Source organism: Myotis yumanensis, unplaced genomic scaffold, assembly GCF_028538775.1.
Source record: "Myotis yumanensis isolate MYYU_CA2020_CCGP unplaced genomic scaffold, mMyoYum1.0.hap1 SCAF_20, whole genome shotgun sequence".
Classification (NCBI taxonomy): Eukaryota; Metazoa; Chordata; class Mammalia; order Chiroptera; family Vespertilionidae; genus Myotis; species Myotis yumanensis.
The window spans coordinates 9,449,725-9,470,207 of record NW_027223771.1 but is presented as its reverse complement, the minus strand read 5'-3'; the positions used below and the strand labels follow the sequence as shown (position 1 = coordinate 9,470,207).

Below are 20,483 nucleotides of genomic sequence, written 5' to 3'. Positions count from 1 at the left end.
AGTCTAACATAGAAATATTCACTAAAAAAAAAAGTGGAGCAACATGAGTCCCCCGAATGCTTGCACTTACAGAGTGCGAGCCCCACACACGTGCACGTGCAGCACAGGCGCCTCGCACCGCCTGAGCACGCAGACACTTACATCTGAAGCCACTTACTGGGAGCGTCGGCGGGCGGACCAACACTTTCTCCTGGATACAGTTTACTGATCAGTAAGCGCTGAAAACGCAGCAACAAATCCAAGGAGGCGGATCGGTCCCGACTGTGCTGCTCCACGTCCAGGCAGGACGAGATCCGACGGGCCACGTCTTTCAGTCTGGCTACCGTCTGGGCAGCAATGTTCCTGCAGAGGAGAGAGGCGCAAAGTGAAGCAGGCGTGGGCATCCACACAGTGAAGGTGCTCGAAACAATCACCATAGACAGGGTCAGACGGCAGCCTGTGCCGAGCTGGCTCGCTGCCCCAGGAGCCAGGGTGCCTCACGGGGAGCAAAGGCACCCCAACACAAGGGCGCCCCTGCTTCCCACGTGCCTCCGAGGCTGCGGCCTGTCCTCTCACCTGTGCTGAGAGTCAGCTCTTTACACTAGAACCTGCCCAGGCCATTTTCAGAACATCTCCTCCACAGCCAAGCACATGTCTAGGCTCCCAGTGCTCAGCTCACCATCTTCCGAGGAAAACCCAGTACCCGTCAAAGAACACCTAGCACATTCACCGAAGCAGCTGCTGGACGAGCTGCACCAGAGGCAGACACTGCTTCCCCGAGGCCTCGTAGATCCCCGTGTTGATGAGGTCCTTGTCCAGCGGGGTCCTGCTTCTATGCGATGCTGAGGCGTTTGCTTCCTGCTCATCGATCTCTTTTTCCTTCTGTGCTTCTTTTTTGGCTTCAATATCCTGCAGTTTATAAAACAGAATCTGGTTACCAGTTATCTCGGCAACCGGCGTGAAGGCACCTGGGCTGGCCCCACAGCCTGGCTGCCCCTTAGTGACACCCACACCAGGTGACCCTGGCCCCACACACCTGCTGGAATCCCGTCACCCAGTTTCTAAACAGACTCTGTCCCACAAACCACTGTCCAGGCTGCCACAGCTGCTCCCCCACCCACTCTGAGGAGCCCCTGGAGGCTTTGCCCTGCCACAGGCTCTCACAGGCCACCAGTGAGATCCCCCCCCCGCCCCGCCCCCCGAATATCTGCTTTGCAGACATGAAGCAACAACCCACAAAATGGGAGGGTATATTCTCAAGTCACATCCTATATAATAAAAGGCTAATATGCAAATCGACCCAACAGCAGCCACTATGATGTTCACTGACCACCAGGGGGCAGACGCTCAACGCAGGAGCTGCTCCGGCTAGTGGTGGTGGTGGGAGCCTCTCCTGCCTCCGAGGCAGCGCTAAGGAGCAGCGAGCCCAGTTTCTGACTGAGAGGCTCTCCCACAGGGAGCCAGAAGCTGGGCTCACGGCTGGTGAGTGCAGGGGCGGTGGCGGGAGCCTCTCCCACCTCTGCGGCAGCTCTAAGGACCCCTGGGGGATGTCTGAGCCGGCAGGCGGACACCCCCCGAGGAGTCCCAGACTATGAGAGGGCGCAGGCCGGGCCGAGGGACCGCCTCCCAGGGCACGAGTGTCATGTACCAGGCCTCTAGTATCAGATAAGAGACGTGTGTCCAAAACATGGAAGGAGTTCTTACATCTCAACAATTCTAGTTAAACTGAACCCAATTTAAGAACAGGAGAAGGACTAGATGACATATCTTTAAAGAAGACACACAAAGAGCCAGTAAGCACATGGTCAGCTGCCTGGAGTCAGCCCACCTGCCCCTCGCCCGCCGGGACCCCTCTGCTAGTCACCACGTCTGTGGCACTCGTGTCCCGTCTATAAATGGAATTTTAAAATAACGTGGTCCACGCGACAGGGCTGAGAAGATCAAAAGAGGAAACGGAAGGCAAGCACACGGCACAGCCTGGAGAGGACGGCACAGCGAGCGTGGTGGTCGGGACCGCATCATCACGTCTGCACGCCTTCTAATTCCCGCAGCGTGATCAGAGCATTTGAGTATGTTTTCAAAGACATGTTTCAGTGCACTTACTTCATCTAATTTTACCAATGTAAGTTTTTACATAAAAAATGATCACAACAACGAAAGCAACAAGAGCAACCATGGATGGCCAGGCAGCACCTGAAAGACCAGTGAAAGCCACTCCCCCTCGGACACGTCGGTGGGTCAGGGAAGGGCTGGAACTCAGGCGCTCGGAAGGGAATGGCACAGCCTCCTTGGGGACTGTCAGCACCGATCACCCAGAACCCAGGAACTAATTCAGCGTTTACTACAGAGAAGGGAGAGCATCCACTAGAGGACGTGCGCGCTGCCTGTCAGAGCAGCTGTACAAAGTCCGACTGTCGACAAACAGGAGAAGGAACAGAGAAGTGGGGCCACCGTCACACAACCAGTGCCAACAGGGAAAGCCCCGTCACGACACCCGCAGAGACGAGCCTGAAAACCGTGATCCCGGCAAAACACAGCGACACAAACAGGACCGACTCAGTGACTGCACCTGGGACACAGCACTGGCACCTGCGCTAGGAGGGGAGCCCAACGCCCGGGGCAGGAAGCGATCCACGACACGGCCCCGTGTCTGTCACCACCACTTGCTGCGACACGTAAAGGGGGTGCGTCCTATGGGACTTGACCCAACAAAACCGCTCACACAGAGAAACGACAGACACAGAACACATCTGGATGGGACCCAAAGTCCCGCGTCGGGTTCTCAGTAATTCCTGCAAGAGGCTTGCTGCTTCCTCCCCAGCAGGACAGGGTGCCCAGCCCTCTCCCTGCCGGGCACACGCCCGGCCGTACCTGGATCTCTGCAGTGATGGCTGCAGTCAAGGCCGACTCCAAGCCTCCGTCAGCCATCAAGCTGCCCACCAGCAGATCGATCATGAACCGGCGGCCTGGACTGACATTGACCTCATTGCCGGAAACTGGAAAAGGGAATGTTTTTGCCGATGTGAGTGGAGGCCATCCCCTCCCGGCCCCCTCCCCTCCTCCCCCGCCCCTGCCCCGCCCCTGCACCTGCACAGGGCAGGAGAGCCGAGAGCGCCCGGGCCCGCTCCTCGGCGGTGGGCAGCAGCACGGACCACCCGCTCTGCAGCACGGCCTGGGCGGCCGCCTGCACGGTGCCCAGCACGCCCGCACTGCTGGCCAGGGCCACCACGGTCTGCTTCAGGCTGTTGAGGAGGACGCTGCCCAGACCTAAACCAAGCAACTCTGGGTCAACCTGGTGACTAATGGCAGCATGCAACTGAAAGGACAAAAACAACCGTCACTTAGCGCCCGAGAGCACGGGTTTCCAATCTCACCAAAAAAGACAGAACACCTCCAATTGCGTTTTATTCAAAGATTAAAGGAGAAACTTCAAGGACGTGTATTTTTAAAAGTAGACTATAAACATTTTACCCAGAACGGTTGAAAACCCATGGCAAGGTATTTTATGAGGAATATTTAACACCCAACTATAAATACTTACATGGAAATACTGATGTGCTCAAGAAGAACAGAGGTTAAACCATGTGGAGAACCCACCCCAACCATCTGCACCCAACACAGAAAAACTACGAATATAATTTCACCTAAAAACTTCAAAAAGACCCAGCCAAGCTGGGAGTGTACTAGGTCCAAACCGGAACTTCCACAGACACACAGCGGAGCAGAACGAAGTCTCAGGCTTGAGACCCAAACTGACCACGATGGACTGACCATGAGCTTCCTGCCTGCCAGCCAGGGCCCGAGGGCGACACACTGCCCAGCCCAGGTTGTGGGTCAAAAGAGACCCTGCCTTGGCCTATGCGGCTCAGCTGGTTGGGCGTCATCCCGTGAACCACAGAGGTGGCGGGCTGGATTCCCGGTCAGAGCACAGGCCCAGGTTGTGGGCTCGATCCCCAGTGCGGGGCGTGCAGGAGGCAACCAATCTATGATTCTCTCTCATCATGGATGTTTCTCTCTCTCTCTCTCTCTCTCTCTCTCTCCTGGGCCAGTGTGGCTCAGCTGGTTGGAGCATCACCCTACACTGAAAGGCTGCAGGTTCGATTCCCTACCAGGGCACATACCTTGGTTATGGTTTGATCCCCAGTTGGGGAGTCTACAGGAAGGCAACCAAGAGACGTTTCTCTTGCACATCAACGTTTCTCTCTACTTTGTGAAGAAAATTTATTTCCTTGGCATTAAGCCATAGAATTACCATAAAAAATAAGATCACCAAAACATTCAAACATTTTCTTAGCAGTTTGACCGGCTAAAAACCCGCCCCCTCCACTCATAAACGTTCCAACAAACACCGAGACATCCGCTCCCGCGGGAGGGGCGCTCTCCTACCTGCAGCCGCAGCAGGTTCAGCGTGGCCACGGCCATGCACTCCTTCTCCTGGGGCGGCGGCCAGTCGGCGGTGCCGTCCATGCCCTCGCTCACTTGCCGCAGGAGCAGGTCCAGCTGCTCAAAGGTCCCTGAGCAGACGTCCACCACGAAAGGGACGCGCAGGCCCACGGACCACTCGGAGCACGAGGACCAAGCGAAACTCTGCGGAGGAGACACGAGAACGAAGACGGATCTACACGTTCAGCGACTGGTCTGCTCCCAGCACAGGAAATGACGGGAGACAGAACGGCCCCCCCTGCAGGACCCAGGCCAGGACACACCCTCCCACTCCTACTCCACACCCATGAGTCCTGGCCAGTGCCGGGGGCACGGGAAATAAACGCGTGGCACACACACGGAGAGCATGACACGGCACAGGACACGGGACAGCACACACTCGCCCACGGTGTCTCCAAACACCGCAGCGGGCGACACAGAACCCGCATCCACAGGTCCCAGGCGCAGCCACACGCAGTACCTGGGCCGGCCCACAGGCGATGCCGACGATGTGCTTGGTGTCCAGCCCGGGCAGCAGCGAGGGCTCTGGCTTGGTCTGGTGCAAGGTGTCGAAGTGCTGACACTGGTCGTTGTTCCCCCAGCTGTGCACCTCGCTGTCCTCGGTCAGGGCCAGGCAGTGGGTGGAGCCTGCGGCCACATCAATCACCTTCTTCCCTGGAGGGCAGAGAACGCGGCAACACAGACACTTACCCCGGGCACTCGGGCAGGAAGGCAGCCAGGGCGCCTTCGAACAGACAACGCGCTGCTCTAACGTTATGCCCAATTCACCTGCTTCAGCTATTGATTAAAACTTGTCAGTTTACTGCAGCCTGCGAATAAAATAACGCCGGGGCATAAAGAGAAGCTGTTGCTTCTTCCTCCTTATTCAGATTTTCAGCTTCAGAAAGAGACAAGTGTATTCTTTTAAATATATTTTTATTGACTTCAGAGAGGAAGGGAGAGGGAGAGATAGAAACATCCATCATGAGAGGGAATCATTGACTGGCTGCCTCCTGCAGGCCCCCTACGACGCTCTATGCACGGGCCAAACCGGTGAGGGCAACAAGTGTATTTTAATTAACTACTTGGTCATACTCTCCCGTCCCAAGGCACGGTCATGCCAAGGAGACTCTGTTCTAAGAGCAGTTTTAGGGTCACAGCGCACTCCCCCATGCGGCCACTGTGACCAGTCCTCCTTTCTGCATGGACGCCCGCTGCTCCCACCCGTGTGTGCAGAGACGGCCTCCGCTCTAGGCAGCGCCCTGCTCCTCGGGGAAGCCCTGGCCACGTCTACGTGGGTCTCTGAGCTCTCGGTTCTGTTCCAACGACCTGTCCGCCTACACGGTAGCCAAGCTAACCCACTGTGGCCAGCTGACGAGTGACGCACGGGGCCAGCCTCAGAAAGCAGCCTCTGCCATTGGTAAACTGAACGAGCTTCCGATTCAATGTGGTGACAACAGATCGGGGCCATTTTCCATGTGTTCCCTATGCCTGTCACAGGTGGCTACAGGCTCCTCATGAGGGTCCTTCATGGCGTTTCAGGTGAAGGGAGGAGTAACCTAGAAACCTGAGTGTCACTAAGGAAACCGCCTCCGAGAGCCTGAGGCTCCGCTCGCTCACCTTGCAAGGCCTCCAGGAGCTTGGGGTAGCGCACGTGCTCCTCAGTCCCGTGTCCGAGCCGCTGGTTGTCCCCTTTGCCCCAGGAGTACACCTGGCCGTCCTTCGTCAGAGCCACGGAGAACTGGCTCCCGCACCGAACTTTGACGACGTCCAGGTCCTGCAGCTTCTCGATCAGCTTGGGCGTTTTGCAGCCGTCGCTGCCCCCGCGGCCCAGCTTCCCGTAGTCCCCGTCTCCCCAGGACCACACCTGACCTAGAGACACACGCCTCTCAGGACGAAGCCGCAGGTCTGCGAGGGACTTTAAACTCGGACAGTAATCCCCACAGCCCAGCACCCAGATCCAGACCACGGATGAATACAGCTCATGCTGCACGGGGCGGGGGGAGGGACCAATGAAATCTAGTTTACACTTCAGCTAACGCAGAAGCAGCTGACCAGGGGAGAGCGTGGTTTCTTCTCATCTCACTACATGAGAAACAAAGTCCCAGCCCTTACAGTGAGCTCAAGGCCGTGCTTCCACCCAGACTGCGAAGCTCCCGCCCTCCCTCCGGGAAGCGGCCCTCCCCGTCCTGAGAGCGGCCGGGCCGAGGGCTCCACGCACCGTTGTCGGTCACGGCCAGGGTCTGGGCGTCCCCGCTCCCGCACGCCACGTCGATGACCTTCAGGCCTTTCAGCCCGGCGACCAGCATCGGGATGGCCTCGTCCTCACTGGAACCTGCAAACACACAGGCTCCGTGACGGCCGGTCCCGCACAAGAGGCCCCCAGCAGGCTCGGCGGGCGCGGCGCCCACGCACCGTGGCCCAGGCGGCCGTAGTTGCCGCGGCCCCAGGTGTACAGCTCCCCCTCGGCGGTGATGGCTGCGCTGTAGGTGCTCCCGCAGGCGATGTGCACCACGTGCTTGCCGGCCTGCTTGCCGGAGAAGGCGGAGATCACCTTGGGCTCCTCCAGGGGCCTGTGGGGAGAGAAGCTGCTGCCTCCTGCCACGAGGAGGGAACGGAGCCCTCCAACACCTCCCTGGCGCTTGTTAAGCGAGCGCCCAATGCCAAGCCCGGCATCCAGCGGGAAGAGCGAAGTGGTGCTGTCACAGACGCACAGTGAGGACGCACGGAGCTGTTCTAGACTGGCCTCTGAACCACCCGTCACCCACAGCCCCACACGGGTGTTCAATGACTGACTTCTGACCCTGAGGAAGCAACACTACAGTTCAGTCAGGAGGGGACCTCGTCACGCTGAAGACACAGGACTGGGGCTCTGCTCTAGAACACTCCACGGGGTGCAGAGCGTGGTGAAAGCGGGGACAAGAGCCGCAAGTGCTGCAGCTGGGGGAGATGCCACCCCGTGCTGGGCACCCTTGGCGGCGTCTCCCGCCCAGCCCTGCGTGTCGGAGCCACTGGGAAACACGGAGAGCGTGGTTAGAGGGTGGCTGCACATACACGGTGTCCCCGTGGCCCAGCCGGCCGCCGTCCCCGCAGCCCCAGGAGTACACCTCGCCAGTGGCGGCCAAGGCCAGGTAGTGGTGGCCGTCGGAATGGGCAGCAATCTTCACGATGTTTCTGGAGGCAAGACCCTGGACCAGCTGTGGGGCCTAATGGACAGAGGAAGACGTGACCAGTGAGTGAGCCCGACAAGGAGCAGCACGCTCCCTTCGGTCCGCTGCCCACCCTACCAACCCCAACGACCCGGAAGGACCCGGGCCTCCCAGCGCCAATGGAGGCCTCCCAGCGCTCCGGGCGGGACCAGGCTGCCCGAGCAGCGGCCACTCAGTCGAGGCAGAGAGCACCTCCTTGGACAGGAACTCGCTCGTCCCGACCTGCCACCGCCCCCCGGCCGGACGCCCTCCTGGTTCCTGCCTGGCCCGTCCCATGAGCCTGCCCCGCGAGGCAGCTTATGAGTGGGAGCCTCAGTCGGGAGTGTCACCGTGAGGACCCTTGATCGTGGCAGCTAAGGGAGTCTGCCTCACGATCATGACAAAAGGCTGTGACAAAGGTTCTAAACATAACGAGTAACAGGCAGCGAACAGACGCTTACAACCACTGGGCATCGGAGGAGGCACCCACCAGCGTGTCGCTGTTGTAGGCCTGCGTGTACACGCGGCCGTTGCGTGACAGGATCAGGAAGCGCTTCTCCGCACAGGCGATCTGCGTGACGCCCAGGTTGGCCAGGCCTTTGCTCTGGATGGGCCCGATCACGTTGGCGTAGCACTTCCATCCGATCAGCCCCCAGCCGATGACTTCCTGCACAGACCCCTGCGAGGTGGCAAAGGAAGCACACGTTCTCGAGGGAGCAGCAGAGCCCCTCTCTCGGCCAAAAGAAAGGGCGCTGCAGGCTGGTGCAGCCTGCGCCCTGCGAGGGAACCGAGGCCCTGCAAGGTAAAGACCGAGCACGTGCAGAGCGGGCGACTCAGAGCACGGAGCCCCTCGGCACACCCACATCACCCGTCCACCGACAAGACCAAGTGACCGAGCGGCTATTTCCACAGCGTTTACTTTTCAGAGCCCATGAAAAAGCAGTGCACGCAGCCCGGCCAGTGTGGCTCCATGGTTGGTGCACCTATAAACCAGGAGGTCACAGTGGTATTCCCAGTCAGGGCACATGCCCGGGTTGTGGGCTCACACCCCCCCCCCCACGCCCGTGTCGGGTGTGCAAGAGGCAGCCGATCAGTGATTCTCTCTCACCGTTGATGTTTCTCTTTCTCCCTCTCCCTTCCCCTCTGGAATCAATAAAAATACATTAAACAACAAAAAAAAAGAGGCGGGAAGGGTAGCGTGGAGCCAGAGGCTGAGCCAGCCCCCACAACACCACACCGCACACGGGAGTCGGGGGTGCACTGACGCGGGGCACCGGGAACAACGCCGTCGCCGCGCACACCTTGTGGGACGTGGGGGAGCTGCACGGTGGCGGCATGCAGGGCGCAGCCAGGCGGTCCAGGTGGGCCATGACCACCACGGCCGTCTGTCGCAGGTCGATGGCGAGCTCACTGTCTTGCGGGAGGACAAGGTACCGGAGGAAGCTCTCGTTGGGGCTCAGAGGGCCCGACAGCAGCTGGAAGGGAAGCACAGGCCACCTCAGGCAGTGATTCGCCATCGGCGAGCCTGCCCTCCGCCATCGGGTGAGAACCGTCGCTGGCGCGCTGACACGACCCTGCACCCCCCCTGCACACGCAGCCGTGACACGCCTGACACTGTGCGCTCCGCACCCCAAGGGCCTCAGGACCCAGAGCAGCTGCGCAGGAACACGGCGCTGCCCCACGGCCGGCTTTGAGAAGTGGAACAAAACCCACTTCTTGTCACCAACTGCAGCACCTGCTGGAGGAGAGCTAGTGCTGCTGGCGCCTCACTCACTCTCAGTCTGTGAGGGCGGAGCAGCCTCGCTCACGGCCGCCTCGTGACACCAGAATCAGGCAGCTCTCCCCTGGAACGGCTACGGCTCTCAGGGAGGACCTCCAGGAGCGGCGGGGGCAGGGGTCAGACCCAGGGCATGCTCGGCCACCAGCCTCCACGTCCCCACGACCGGCGACCATCCCCACGGACACGTGCCCTGGCCTTGTTTGCAGAAGCCTGGCTCTGAGGACGACTGAGAAGCGAGGAGCCTCATGAGGACACTCACCAGGGTGTCGCCCTCCACGTGAGGGGCGTCCTTGCCGCAGAGCATGTTCTGGAACCGCTGCAGCAGGGGCAGGAGGGGGGCGCTGGTGCCCTGTGCAGACCGCTCGTTGTCCGTCTCCTGAGTCCCGCTGTCCCACAACTGAAGCAACAACAGGATGGCCGACAGCATTTGGCTGGAAGAGAAAATACCTTTATTCTCTAGAAAAGCAGATTAACTTTTTTTGGCAATAGCCTGTCAAAAACAAAAGCACGCTGGGCCAGCGTGGCTCAGCAGCTGAGCACCGACCTATGAACCAGGTCAGGCCACATGCCCAGGTTGCAGGCTCGATCCCCAGTGGGGGGCGGGCAGGAGGGAGGCAGCCTATAGATGGGGCAGGTGTTCTGACAGGGAATCGAACTGGCGACCTATTGGTTCCTAGGTCAATGCTCAACCACTGAGTCACATTGCTGGGCTCCCTTCCTCTATCTCTTACAAAGAAAAAGAAAAGGAAGGAACAATTCAGAGACTACTAGAAAGGTGAACACAAAACAGGAAGTAAACAAAGCTGAATGCACCCAGTGTGAAGAACAGAGTGCCTGGAAAGAAAGGGCTCTTGGCTATAACCACAGAGGAGTCGGTGAAACGCCAGAACGCACACCAGAGGTTCCGCCGAGGCGTTTCCCGAACGCGGGGCGCGGCGCCTCACCTCAGCGTGCCTCTCTGTACGGCCAGCTCCAGCAGGAGGGCCAGGGCCAGGTGCTGGTCCTGCAGGGGGATGCTGCCCGGCCCCTTGGTGCCAGGCGTCCCGTGAACATCCCTGAAATCAGAGCAGAGGGTCAGGAACAAAGCGAGGCAGAGCTTCAGGAGAACATGCTAAACAACGCAGGATGTTCACGGCTCTCCCAGGGCGACGCGTACTCTTCACACGGAGAACCACGCTGCTGAGACTCGCTGCTGAAATTCCATCAGAGACACGTCTCCCATGAAAGCGCCGCGTCGGGGGCTGTCGGTGATTAGAAGACACAGCCCAAGCCTCGCAGCACAACCTCACCTGTGCTCTACTCACATCACGCGTAGGGAAGTGTTTAGAGCGCCTTCGGGAGTCAGGGACAGGGAAGGGGCTCGAGTAGCAATAGTCCTCTCCCAACTGAAGGGTCAATTTCTAGAACCACCGCGAGTCTACGGGCAATAGGCCTGCGCTGATTTTTATCTGTGATCTAAGAAGTAACGTTAACTTTTCCTGGTTTCCAAATGGTAAGTGACACGTCTTCTTAACCAAGACGGGAAGGCGGTCTTCCAGCATCGCCATTACAGCTCAACTTCTGAAATTCCCTCCACACCCACAGGCCCCAGCCCACGGCGCGCGGGGAGCCAAGCCCATGGTCCTTAGGCGCCGGGACCACAGGAGGCCCTGCTTGCGGGAAAGGACACGGCAGTGACCTCGCAGTGTCTGTGCTGCGGGCTCCGTACTGAGTGTGTGTGTGTCTGTGCTGCGGGCTCCGTACTGAGTGTGTGTGTGTCTTTAATTTAAAACCGTTAACAAAACACATGGCCCCACGACCAGAGCTCACGGCCAGCGGGAGACTGGGTGCAGGTGGAAGATGCCGTCTGGAGCAGTCGCTCAGTCCTACGTTGCCTCTTTAGACAGCGCCCATCGCTCACGGGATGGCAGGCATGTCCTCAGGGGGAGGCACTATAGGGGCTCAAATACTTGATGAAAGGCTGAGCCCCGAACACTAAAATGTGTGAAAATGAATCCAAAAGCATCTTCACGCTCCAGCCCACTCCTAGGTCCATCAGGTGTGCAAAGTCAAACATCTGAGAAGAGCCAAGACCCGGAACCAGGGGCCTGAGAGGGTGGAGGGCACGCAGGAAGCCGCCTGCGGAGCCCTGGCAGCTACAGGCAGCCCGGAGGCAGCGCCCAGCACAGGATGGAGTGCACGGCACCACAGCGACCAGGCGTGTGCCGGGGGCTGGAAGGTCGGGGTCACTCGGTAGGTACACGACTGTCTCACCACGTCACCGACAAATTAAAGAAGTAAAGCTACGGAGAAGGGGAGGAGCCCGAGCTGGCCGCAGCGCTCGCGGGAAGACGTGCGGACTCACCCGGTCACGACGGATCTGAGGAAGCGGGTCGCTCTCTCCACCACCTCCAGCCACACGGAGGACACGGTGCTCTCGTCGAAGAGCGAGGCCTCGGGCAGGGCTCGCAGGGCATCCAGGGACTCCTGCAGCAGCTCGCTGCACAGGTCCGCGTCCTCCCCTGGGCACACATGCACGTCAGGGAGGCCACCCCGTCCCGGGCGGCCCCAGCCCTCACACAGGGGCCCCGCCCACACGGTCAACCCCCCACTCTCCCCGCCATGAGCCACTGCAGGGACTCCAGAGACCGAAGTTAAAGTCGTCCCCAAGGCAATGCTGCACTTTACGGCTCTCCCAGGAGCAAGTCTAACTTCTTGTTCTCCTAGAACAGCCGTGGGCAAACTACGGCCCTCGGGCCGGATCCGGCCGTTTGAAATGAATAAAACTAAAAAAAAAACCAGACCGTACCCTTTTATGTAATGCTGTTTACTTTGAATTTATATTAGTTCACACAAACACTCCATCCATGCTTTTGTTCCGGCCCTCCGGTCCAGTTTAAGAACCCATTGTGGCCCTCGAGTCAAAAAGTTTGCCCACCCCTGTCCTAGAAAGTAGTCAGGACTGAGGCCCTGCAGGGGTTTTTGCACATTTTTATGAGGCACAGACCTTTTCTCCATCATGAACAAAGCCTAGGAGGCATCAGCCCCTGGCATGGGCCCCGGGCCACGTGGGGGGACAGTGAGGAGAGCAGCGGAGCCTGAGCGCAGGCAGCAGCCCCGGGCACCTACCTGACCGCCAGGCCCTGCGCAGGAACGCAAAGGCGAAGGACAGAGCAGCTCGGGACCCAACTCTTGCCAGGCCTTCCACCCCTTTGCCTGTGGGCCGGGCGCTGCGGGGACAACGGGGACAGTGGTCAGAGGAGGCGCGCACTGAATCCAGGGGCCCTCCAAGCGGGCGTACCCAACGGGGCCAATCCGTTTCTTTAGATGGCAGGCTCACCAGGGACTTCCAGTTTCGTGGTTTTTAAAACGTTTACCAAATGCCCTTTGTAAAGGACAAGTATTCTCTTTCAGGAACAGAAAAGAGAAACTTAAAAAGGTTTGAGCCCTGGCTGGTGTGCCCAGTGGGTTGGAACATCGTCCCAGACACACACATAACGGTGACAGGTTCCACTCCCGGGCAGGGCACCTGCACCTGCAGGAGTAGCCAATTGATGTTTCTCTCTCTCTATTCCCCATCCTCTCTCTAAAAATCAATACAAGTTTTTTAAAAGGTTTAGAAGAAAAAGGCTGAAATAATGGTGCAGGTTGAGCCTGTTACTTATGAGCAAACTGGCGAAGCCATGGCCCAAACGAGAGAAACCTCCAGAAGGGGGAGGAAAAGGAAGCTTCGCACATCACAAGGCCTGTCCGCACAGCCCCCAGCTCCCCTGCACACGCAGCCGCCTCCACGCGGCCGGGATGGTCCTCACTCGGGGTTACCTTTTCTTGTCCACAGAAGGCAAAGAGCTGCTGCTGCTCTTCCACTTGACCTTGGCGCTCTCCTGGGCCACGGCTCTGTTCAGGGCGATGAAGTAGCGCTCCAGGATGACCAGGCGCTGCCGGAGCCTCAGGGCGGACAGGGTGCTGGTGGCCGCCTGCACGGCCAGGGCCTGCTGCTCCTTCACCAGCACTGAGAGACACTCCTTCAGCTCACCCACGTCTGGAAAACACCCGAGGACCCCGCCCTCAGCAGCCGGGCACAGGCTGTAACGAATGGTGACGACAGCAGGGCCCCCCCGCGAGCACCTCAGGCAAACCCAGGGCTCAGCCTGCGCAGTCGGTGACCAGGAGCCCTCACAGCCACCATCCGGCAGGGCTGTGTGTTTCCTGGGGAGGAAACGGAGGCACAGAGAACTCCCACAGTCACCAGGTGAGGAGGACACGCAGGAGGACCACGCTTAGCCACCGCGGTAGACCGACTCTCTGTAAACGTGGTACAAATGTCCTCAACACAAAATTATAAAGTTAGTCACTGTCAGCGGCACATTTTCTAGACAGAGAAAATCTCTACCCATTATTTCCATGTTATGAAACCAAATTCAAAATAAAACACTGACTCTTGCCCTAACCGGTTTGGCTCCGTTGGTTGGGCACGGTCCCATGCACCAGGAGGTCACTGCTCAGTGGTTAGAGCATCAGCCCGTGTATGGAACCGTGCTGGGTTTGATTCCTGGTCAAGGGCACATGCCTGAGTGCTTCAATCCCAGGCTCCTGTTGGGGCATGAGCAGGAGGCAACCAATCGATGCGTCTCTCTCACATCCATGTTCCTCTCCCACTCCCCCCTCTCTTGCACGCTCTCTAAAAATCAATGAAGAAAATATCCTCAGGAGGTAACAAAAAAACAAAGGGATGAAACTGGCCCTGACTGGGTGGCACAGCTGGTTGGAGCATCATCCCAAACACGGAAAGGTTGCAGGTTCGACCCCCAGTCACAGCACACACTGAGATTGTGGGTTAGAGCCCCAGAGGGGGCAGGTAAGGGAGGCAACCGGTGGATGTTCCTCTCTCACATCAATGTTTCTCTCTCTCTCTCTCCCCCCGCCTTATTCTCTAAGAATCAATAAACAGCCTCAGGTGAGGATTTAAAAAAAAAGGGGGGAGGGGACGGAAGTCATAGATTATATACTATGTACGGTTTACTACAACATAAAAAATTTTGAGTAATATTTTTCTAAACGCCATAACCCCCCAAAAGCCACCGATGGCACCTGGAAAGTGAGGGCCAGCTCAGGCCCCAGCGCCGAGGCTCCGAGCCCTACCTGGCTGCTTGCCCCACACCCAGCTCTCCAGGATGGACTTGGACCTGAGCACAGGTGGAGGGGCCTCTTCTTCATCCTTTTTGTCTTTGTCGTTCAGGTCTTCTTTCTTTGTCCCACTCTGAGTATCAACACCATCATCTGAAAAAATTTGTTAAAAATGCTTTTTAATCGATAAATTGCTTTTCAAAATGTAACATCCACTTGTGTGCCTCCCTGCAGATGCCCCTCCCGGAAATGGGGAGGAGACGGTACAACACGGACATCACGGAACGTTTGATGATTACTTTTAATGACACGAGTCATCGCCGTAACAGGCCCAGTGCGACTTACGACGAAAGGAACTGCCCATGACCCTTTTAACGAGGAAACCTGTACGGCACTCAAATTCTCTGAAGCAGCTTCCAAATGTTCCATCAACTTCCTACTCCAGTTTACAACTAATAAACGTCGTCTTTGGCATCCACCTACCTGAGTTTCATAGGAACTGCTCTTACCAGTGATTCCCAACTGTGTCCCTGGAAAGGGAGGGTGACTCGGCAACCACTCCACCCCACCCCGCCCCCCTCCGCCCCCACTGAGAGCCACTGCTGACGCCAGCACCATGGAGAGCGCCGGACACCAGGGAAAGCTGAGAACCATGACTTCCCGGCACTGGCCATTTAGAGTCCAGTCAAGAGCCAACGTCATGACACTCCTTACCCAGCAAGTGTAGAAGAATGAACAGCTTAACCTTGAAGTGTAAACTCGTCCTGTCTTCGAGGCTCTGTACTAAGTAATCACTCTCTAACAACACAGTTAGAAACGCACTTCTCGTCCGTGGAAGAGAGCACAGTGTGTTACCGACGGCGAGGGGTCTCTAAGGACACATGGAACCCAGGCGGACGAGCACGCAGCGGCAGGGCTCAGCCAGGAGCGCGCTGGGGAGGTCGCGCGAACATGTGGACTCTGACGGGCCCTCGCTGTGGAAGCAGCGGTTTAGCACACGCCCTCCTCTGGTCTGACTCTCCTGAACGAAGGGACAGCCCACACTCTGAGAAGCAAGCCTCCCAGCGGGACTTGGAGCCGTGAGCTGTGAGCTGTGAGCCGTGCACGTGCCCAGCCTGCGCCAGCCCCACGGCATCCTGTCAGGGGGTGTCTGCCATGGGCTCCAGGGGTGCTGGGGGTGAGAGCCCGTGGGCTGAGGGACCGAATGTAACTCTCAGTTCCCAAGGCCAGGAGGACAGACAGGCTCCTCTTCCTAACACAGGGCCTCTGTGCGGTGCCTTCGACTTTGGTGTATAAAGGCATCCCCTGGGCGTCAGCAGGCACAGCCCCGAGGGTCTGGAAGCAGCTGGCACTGCAAGGAGCGCATTCCCCCCTCACACCCCCCCACTCCCTGTCACCTGCACACACACCCCCCACACCCCCCCCCCACCGCCCGGTCTGCCTTTCACGGCCGGCTCCCTGGTGACCCCACACACCACCAGCCCTAGAGCACAGGAAAGAGCCCGCCTGATCTCCTCAGCCCTGGTGTGGGTGACATCTGGAGCCTTCGTCCCCCTGTCCTCCACCTCGGTGTGGGAATGCCTGTGATGCCCACATAGTCATGAGCAGTCCTGGGAGACAGGCCCCATTCAGTGCGTTTTTACCCCTCCAACGACAATCTACACCACCAGCAGGAAAGTGCCAATGACAAGGAAGTAATGGAAACGCCCCTATCGAAAAAGAAATAGAAAATTCTTCTCGCCCAGGCCGGGGTGGCTCAGTGGATAGAGCGTCGGCCTTCGGACCGAAGGGTCCCAGGTTCGACTCCCAGTCAGGGCCCATGCCCGGGTTGCAGGCTCAATCCCCAGTGGAGGGCATGCAGGAGGCAGCCGATCCATGATTCTTGCTCATCACTGATGTTTCCTCATCTCTCTCTCTCCCTCTCCCTTCCTCTCTGAAATAAACACATATTAATGAAAAAATAAAGAAAGAAAGAGGAACTGCGGTGCTGGAGGAGGGACACCGCTGGGGGTTTTGCAGTGAACAGCGTCGATACACATCGAACAATGACATCCAGGCAGCTGGTGCTGTTAGCAATCATTGAGACAATACTCACACGCGCAGCAAAGCTTCCGAGACTTATGTCAGACATTCCTGTGTCTACAGCACATTCCAAAGCTTCTCACAGAAGGAAAAGCACTCGGGAAAGGCCTCACCTTTTCGAGGAGGCAGCTCTCCGCTCTGGGTGACTTCTGCCCCAGGATATAGGATCTCTCCATCTTTAACCATTTCATTCCACAGACCGCAGAGCCCGTCTCCCGTGAATGCAAGCTGGCAACGATAAAGAAGATAAAACTCACAGAGCGATCATGCCTACAATGCAATTCTTCGTGTGTTTTCTTTAAATATACTTTTATTGGTTTCAGAGAAGGGAAAGAACCACTGACCACAGCCCAATTCCTAAACGATGATATAAAAGATCTAATTTCCTCTCTGTTACTCAATCATTCGACATTTGATAAAAATTTCTCCCAGAAAAACAGTGAAGTAAAAAAGACACACTTCCCACTGCAGGTGGGAGAGAATCCCCAGGACAGGAAGGGTGAAGCCTACATGTGTGAGGCTTACAGCCCCAGCGCCAGTCTCAGGAAGGACCCCAAAGACTGGAACTATGTCCAAGTAACCTCTCAGGGCGAGGCCAGGACACCATCCCTCACATGCAATCAGCCAGCAGCCACCTTTCTTCAGATATGAAACAGCTTCAAGGTCCACAGCACATTCACCTCTGGTGCACTCCTCAAAACCCACGCCTCTTGCCCTGGCTGGTTTAGCTCAGTGGATAGAGCACCGGCCTGCGGACTGAAGGGTCCTGGGTTCTGGGCTCCATCCCCAGTAGGGGGCGTGCAGAAGGCAGCTGATCAGTGATTCTCTCTCATCACTGATGTTTCTCTCTCTCTCTCTCTCCTCTTCCTTCCGCTCTGAAATCAATAAAAATATATTGAAACAAAAACCTAGGCCTCTTCACTTACCCCTAGAAGGAGTTTGAAAGACTTCTGAATAATATTCAAAACATCTAAGGGCCAAGCACTGCATGTTAAAGTGAATAAATCAAAAGTAACACGGTGAACACTGTTAAGGCCAAGTGATATTCCTTCTTATGTGTATCTGCCTGACTCATCGTAGGCGCTCACCTCAGCATTAAACTGATTTTGAATCAAGATGCTGAAACTCCTACGTATCAATTACTCGATTATGATTATTAAGAAAAAATTAAGTAAAGTTCTTTAGTTCAAAAAGTTTACATAAATACATAAACACTAATATCAAAACAATTCTTAAAATCAGTTTGCCTGAATCTCAAGATTTCAAAAATAAGAAATTATCCCTCCCCTCCCTGACCCCGCTTAAAAAAAAAAAACATGACAAAGGAAAACAGACAGGAGTCGTATATAATAAAACCCTAATATGCAAATTGACCAAACTGCGGCAGAACGACAGGTCGCTATGACACGCACTGACCACCAGGGGGCAGATGCTCAACACAGGAGCTGCCCCCTGATGGTCAGTGTGCTCCCACAGGGGGAGTGCCACTCAGCCAGAAGCCGGGCTCATGGCTGGCGAGCAGTGGAGGTGGCAGGAGCCTCTCCCGCCTCCGCGGCAGCACTAAGGATCCATGGGGAACGGGCCTAAGCCAGCAGTCGGACATCCCAAGGGGTCCCGGACTGCAAGAGGGCGCAGGCCGGGCTCAGGGACCACCCCCCAAGTGCACGAATGTTGTGCACCAGGCCTCTAGTTGCTAAATAAAAGACAAGAACCAAAACAGTCACTACTATGCCAACTCTTGACCCAATTCCTTGCACTTTTCTTATCGAACATTACACCACTAATAACAATCCCACTACCCACAGCACGGTTCTAAACACTTGGCTCTCCCCTGACCCCCGGCCGGTAGCTCAGTTGGTTAGAACATCATCCAGATACACCCAGGCTGTGAGTTCCATCCCGCTCAGGGCACACACAAGAATCAGCCAATGAACGCATAAGTGGGTGGGACATCAAATCAATGTGTTTCATTTTCTCTCCCCGCCCCCAACCATCTCTAAAATCAATAAAATAAAAATTTAATAATTTAAAACAGCTGGCTCTCGTATCTACCAGGACTGCACCCCCTTTCGTAGCCTTAAGAGTGAAGAAGAGCAATTACCCTTCACGACAAGTATCTGACACTCTCGATAAACCATCGTGCAGGGCCCGAGACTGCATCTAAAAAGGCGGGTTACTCGGGAAATACTTAAAATGTCCAACCTCAGGGGAGAGGGAAAAACACACACACTACGGAGTATTTCAGACATTTCTTTTTGCCGGTAACACGTGGTTACAGAAGTAGTTTCTCCCCCAACCATTTGCAAGCAAAAACAAGTTGGGGTGCAGAATCACCCCCGGAAATAATACGGCTATTATTTACCCCATAATTTCTGGACAAGCTTGCAATTATCTTATGCAACCAAAACATTAGAGAGTCTTAAGGGCAGCATGTGCTTCCACGCGTCCTTTCTCCATTAAATTTACTAGGGTGACCTAGGGGAGTCAGGTTACACGGGTTTCCACGTGTGTCATTCTGCAGCGCGTCATCTGTACGTTGCACGGTGTGCTGCTTCCATCCGCGTGGGCTGGATGCAAAGATCTGAGCGCTCCTCCCAATAAGACCAGCCACCCGGGCAAAACGAGCAACTCACTGAACTCCGGTCTCTCCACAAACACAGGCACAGGACCCCGCTACATGAGTGAGACCCTTCAGAACATAATAAACCCCTGCACGTCACTTCTCCTCCTCTCCCCACCCCCGTAAAATTAACGGGACATCTTAAAAACGACTGGTACAGAGTTACCACAATACAGGTAAGAAAGACACAACCCGGCCGGCGCAGCTCAGTGGTTGAGCATCGACCTATGAACCAGGAGGTCACGGTTCGATTCCCCGTCAGGACAGGTGCCTGGTTATGGGCTCGATCGGGATCCCGTGTTGGGCGGTGCAGGAGGCAGCCCATCAGTGATTCTCCCATCACTGATGTTTCTCTCTCTCTCTCCCCCTCCCTTCCTCTCTGCAATCAATAAAAATGTTTTAAAAAGAAACCCTTCGCGGACCCCGAAACAGGGAGGCAGAAACAGCCCAAGGAAAGAGGCGAGGCAGAAACCCCACCTGGATGTCTGTCTTCAGCCATCTGGAGTCCAGCCGAGCCTGGGCGGCCAGACAGAAGGACTCGGAAGGCATCTTTCCTCCAGGGTCCTCCCGGCTGTCAGGCCTGCGAGGAAGACAAAAAAAGGATGGAGGCTAAACACAGCGTTTCAGGGTGTCCCCCAAGACCCGCCTGCAGGGTTTCATGCGGCAAACGAGAGAGAGAGAGAGAGAGAGAGAGAGAGAGAGAGAGAGAGAGAAGGGGGGACAGATGGGGAGACCGGCAGGAGGCGGGGACGGCCGACTCCCAGCCCAGGTAAGCAGCCCACGGGGGACCCGCCCGGCGCCGGGACCGCGTCCGCGAGACCTTGAGGACGATGGGCGGTCACGGGAGACCAGACCTCAATGTCATCGCCCCCTTCCCTCCAACCCGAACGGGAGACGCGCAGACGGACCCGACGCCCCCCTGGCAACGACCCGGTCAGCGCCGTGCACCTGCCGCCGGACGCCAGGCCCGTGAGCGGTGCGGGAAACACGCATTGACACTCACGACCGCAGACAAATAAGAAACCGAGCATCACTCGGAGGGGCAAAGACACAGCCCGAGACGCGCGCCGCGGACGGTCCGCGCAGGCCCAGGGCCCGCGGCCGCGCCCACGCCCGCTGCCCCAGGGCCCGGCCCGACCCGGACACCCCGCCCGCGCTGCCCCAGCCGCCGGCCGCCCCCGGGAGACCAGCACCTGACACGCAGAAGCCGGGCCACCTCGCTCCCGCGGCGTGGACGTCCAGCCTCCGAGCCGCCGCTGGCTCCGCCCGCGAACCGCGGTCCCGGCGCCTCCCGCGGCCGGAGGGG

General features: G+C 57.3%; 1 protein-coding gene across 2 annotated transcripts in view; it reads right to left on the bottom strand.

Moving 5' to 3' along the window:
• The window catches only part of HERC2 (HECT and RLD domain containing E3 ubiquitin protein ligase 2), a 72,076-nt gene extending 51,626 nt beyond the window's left edge, over nucleotides 1-20,450 (bottom strand). The window contains exons 1-21 of one of the 2 annotated variants that reach the window (XM_070400589.1): nucleotides 20,371-20,450; nucleotides 19,655-19,757; nucleotides 16,671-16,785; nucleotides 14,491-14,628; nucleotides 13,171-13,390; nucleotides 12,478-12,578; nucleotides 11,714-11,870; nucleotides 10,314-10,424; nucleotides 9,629-9,800; nucleotides 8,891-9,064; nucleotides 8,080-8,268; nucleotides 7,456-7,607; nucleotides 6,817-6,974; nucleotides 6,623-6,736; nucleotides 6,022-6,273; nucleotides 4,883-5,076; nucleotides 4,366-4,566; nucleotides 3,067-3,295; nucleotides 2,851-2,975; nucleotides 710-888; nucleotides 158-342 (exon numbers count right to left, since the gene is read on the bottom strand). In XM_070400589.1, coding sequence (XP_070256690.1) covers nucleotides 158-342; nucleotides 710-888; nucleotides 2,851-2,975; nucleotides 3,067-3,295; nucleotides 4,366-4,566; nucleotides 4,883-5,076; nucleotides 6,022-6,273; nucleotides 6,623-6,736; nucleotides 6,817-6,974; nucleotides 7,456-7,607; nucleotides 8,080-8,268; nucleotides 8,891-9,064; nucleotides 9,629-9,800; nucleotides 10,314-10,424; nucleotides 11,714-11,870; nucleotides 12,478-12,578; nucleotides 13,171-13,390; nucleotides 14,491-14,628; nucleotides 16,671-16,785; nucleotides 19,655-19,726 — 3,238 coding nt within the window. In that variant the 5' untranslated portion in view covers nucleotides 19,727-19,757; nucleotides 20,371-20,450. Of the gene's footprint in view, nucleotides 1-157; nucleotides 343-709; nucleotides 889-2,850; nucleotides 2,976-3,066; nucleotides 3,296-4,365; nucleotides 4,567-4,882; nucleotides 5,077-6,021; nucleotides 6,274-6,622; nucleotides 6,737-6,816; nucleotides 6,975-7,455; nucleotides 7,608-8,079; nucleotides 8,269-8,890; nucleotides 9,065-9,628; nucleotides 9,801-10,313; nucleotides 10,425-11,713; nucleotides 11,871-12,477; nucleotides 12,579-13,170; nucleotides 13,391-14,490; nucleotides 14,629-16,670; nucleotides 16,786-19,654; nucleotides 19,758-20,370 lie in introns of those variants that run through there. The other variant, XM_070400590.1, reaches the window with a different exon arrangement.
• Between the last annotated feature and the right edge of the window lie 33 nt (nucleotides 20,451-20,483).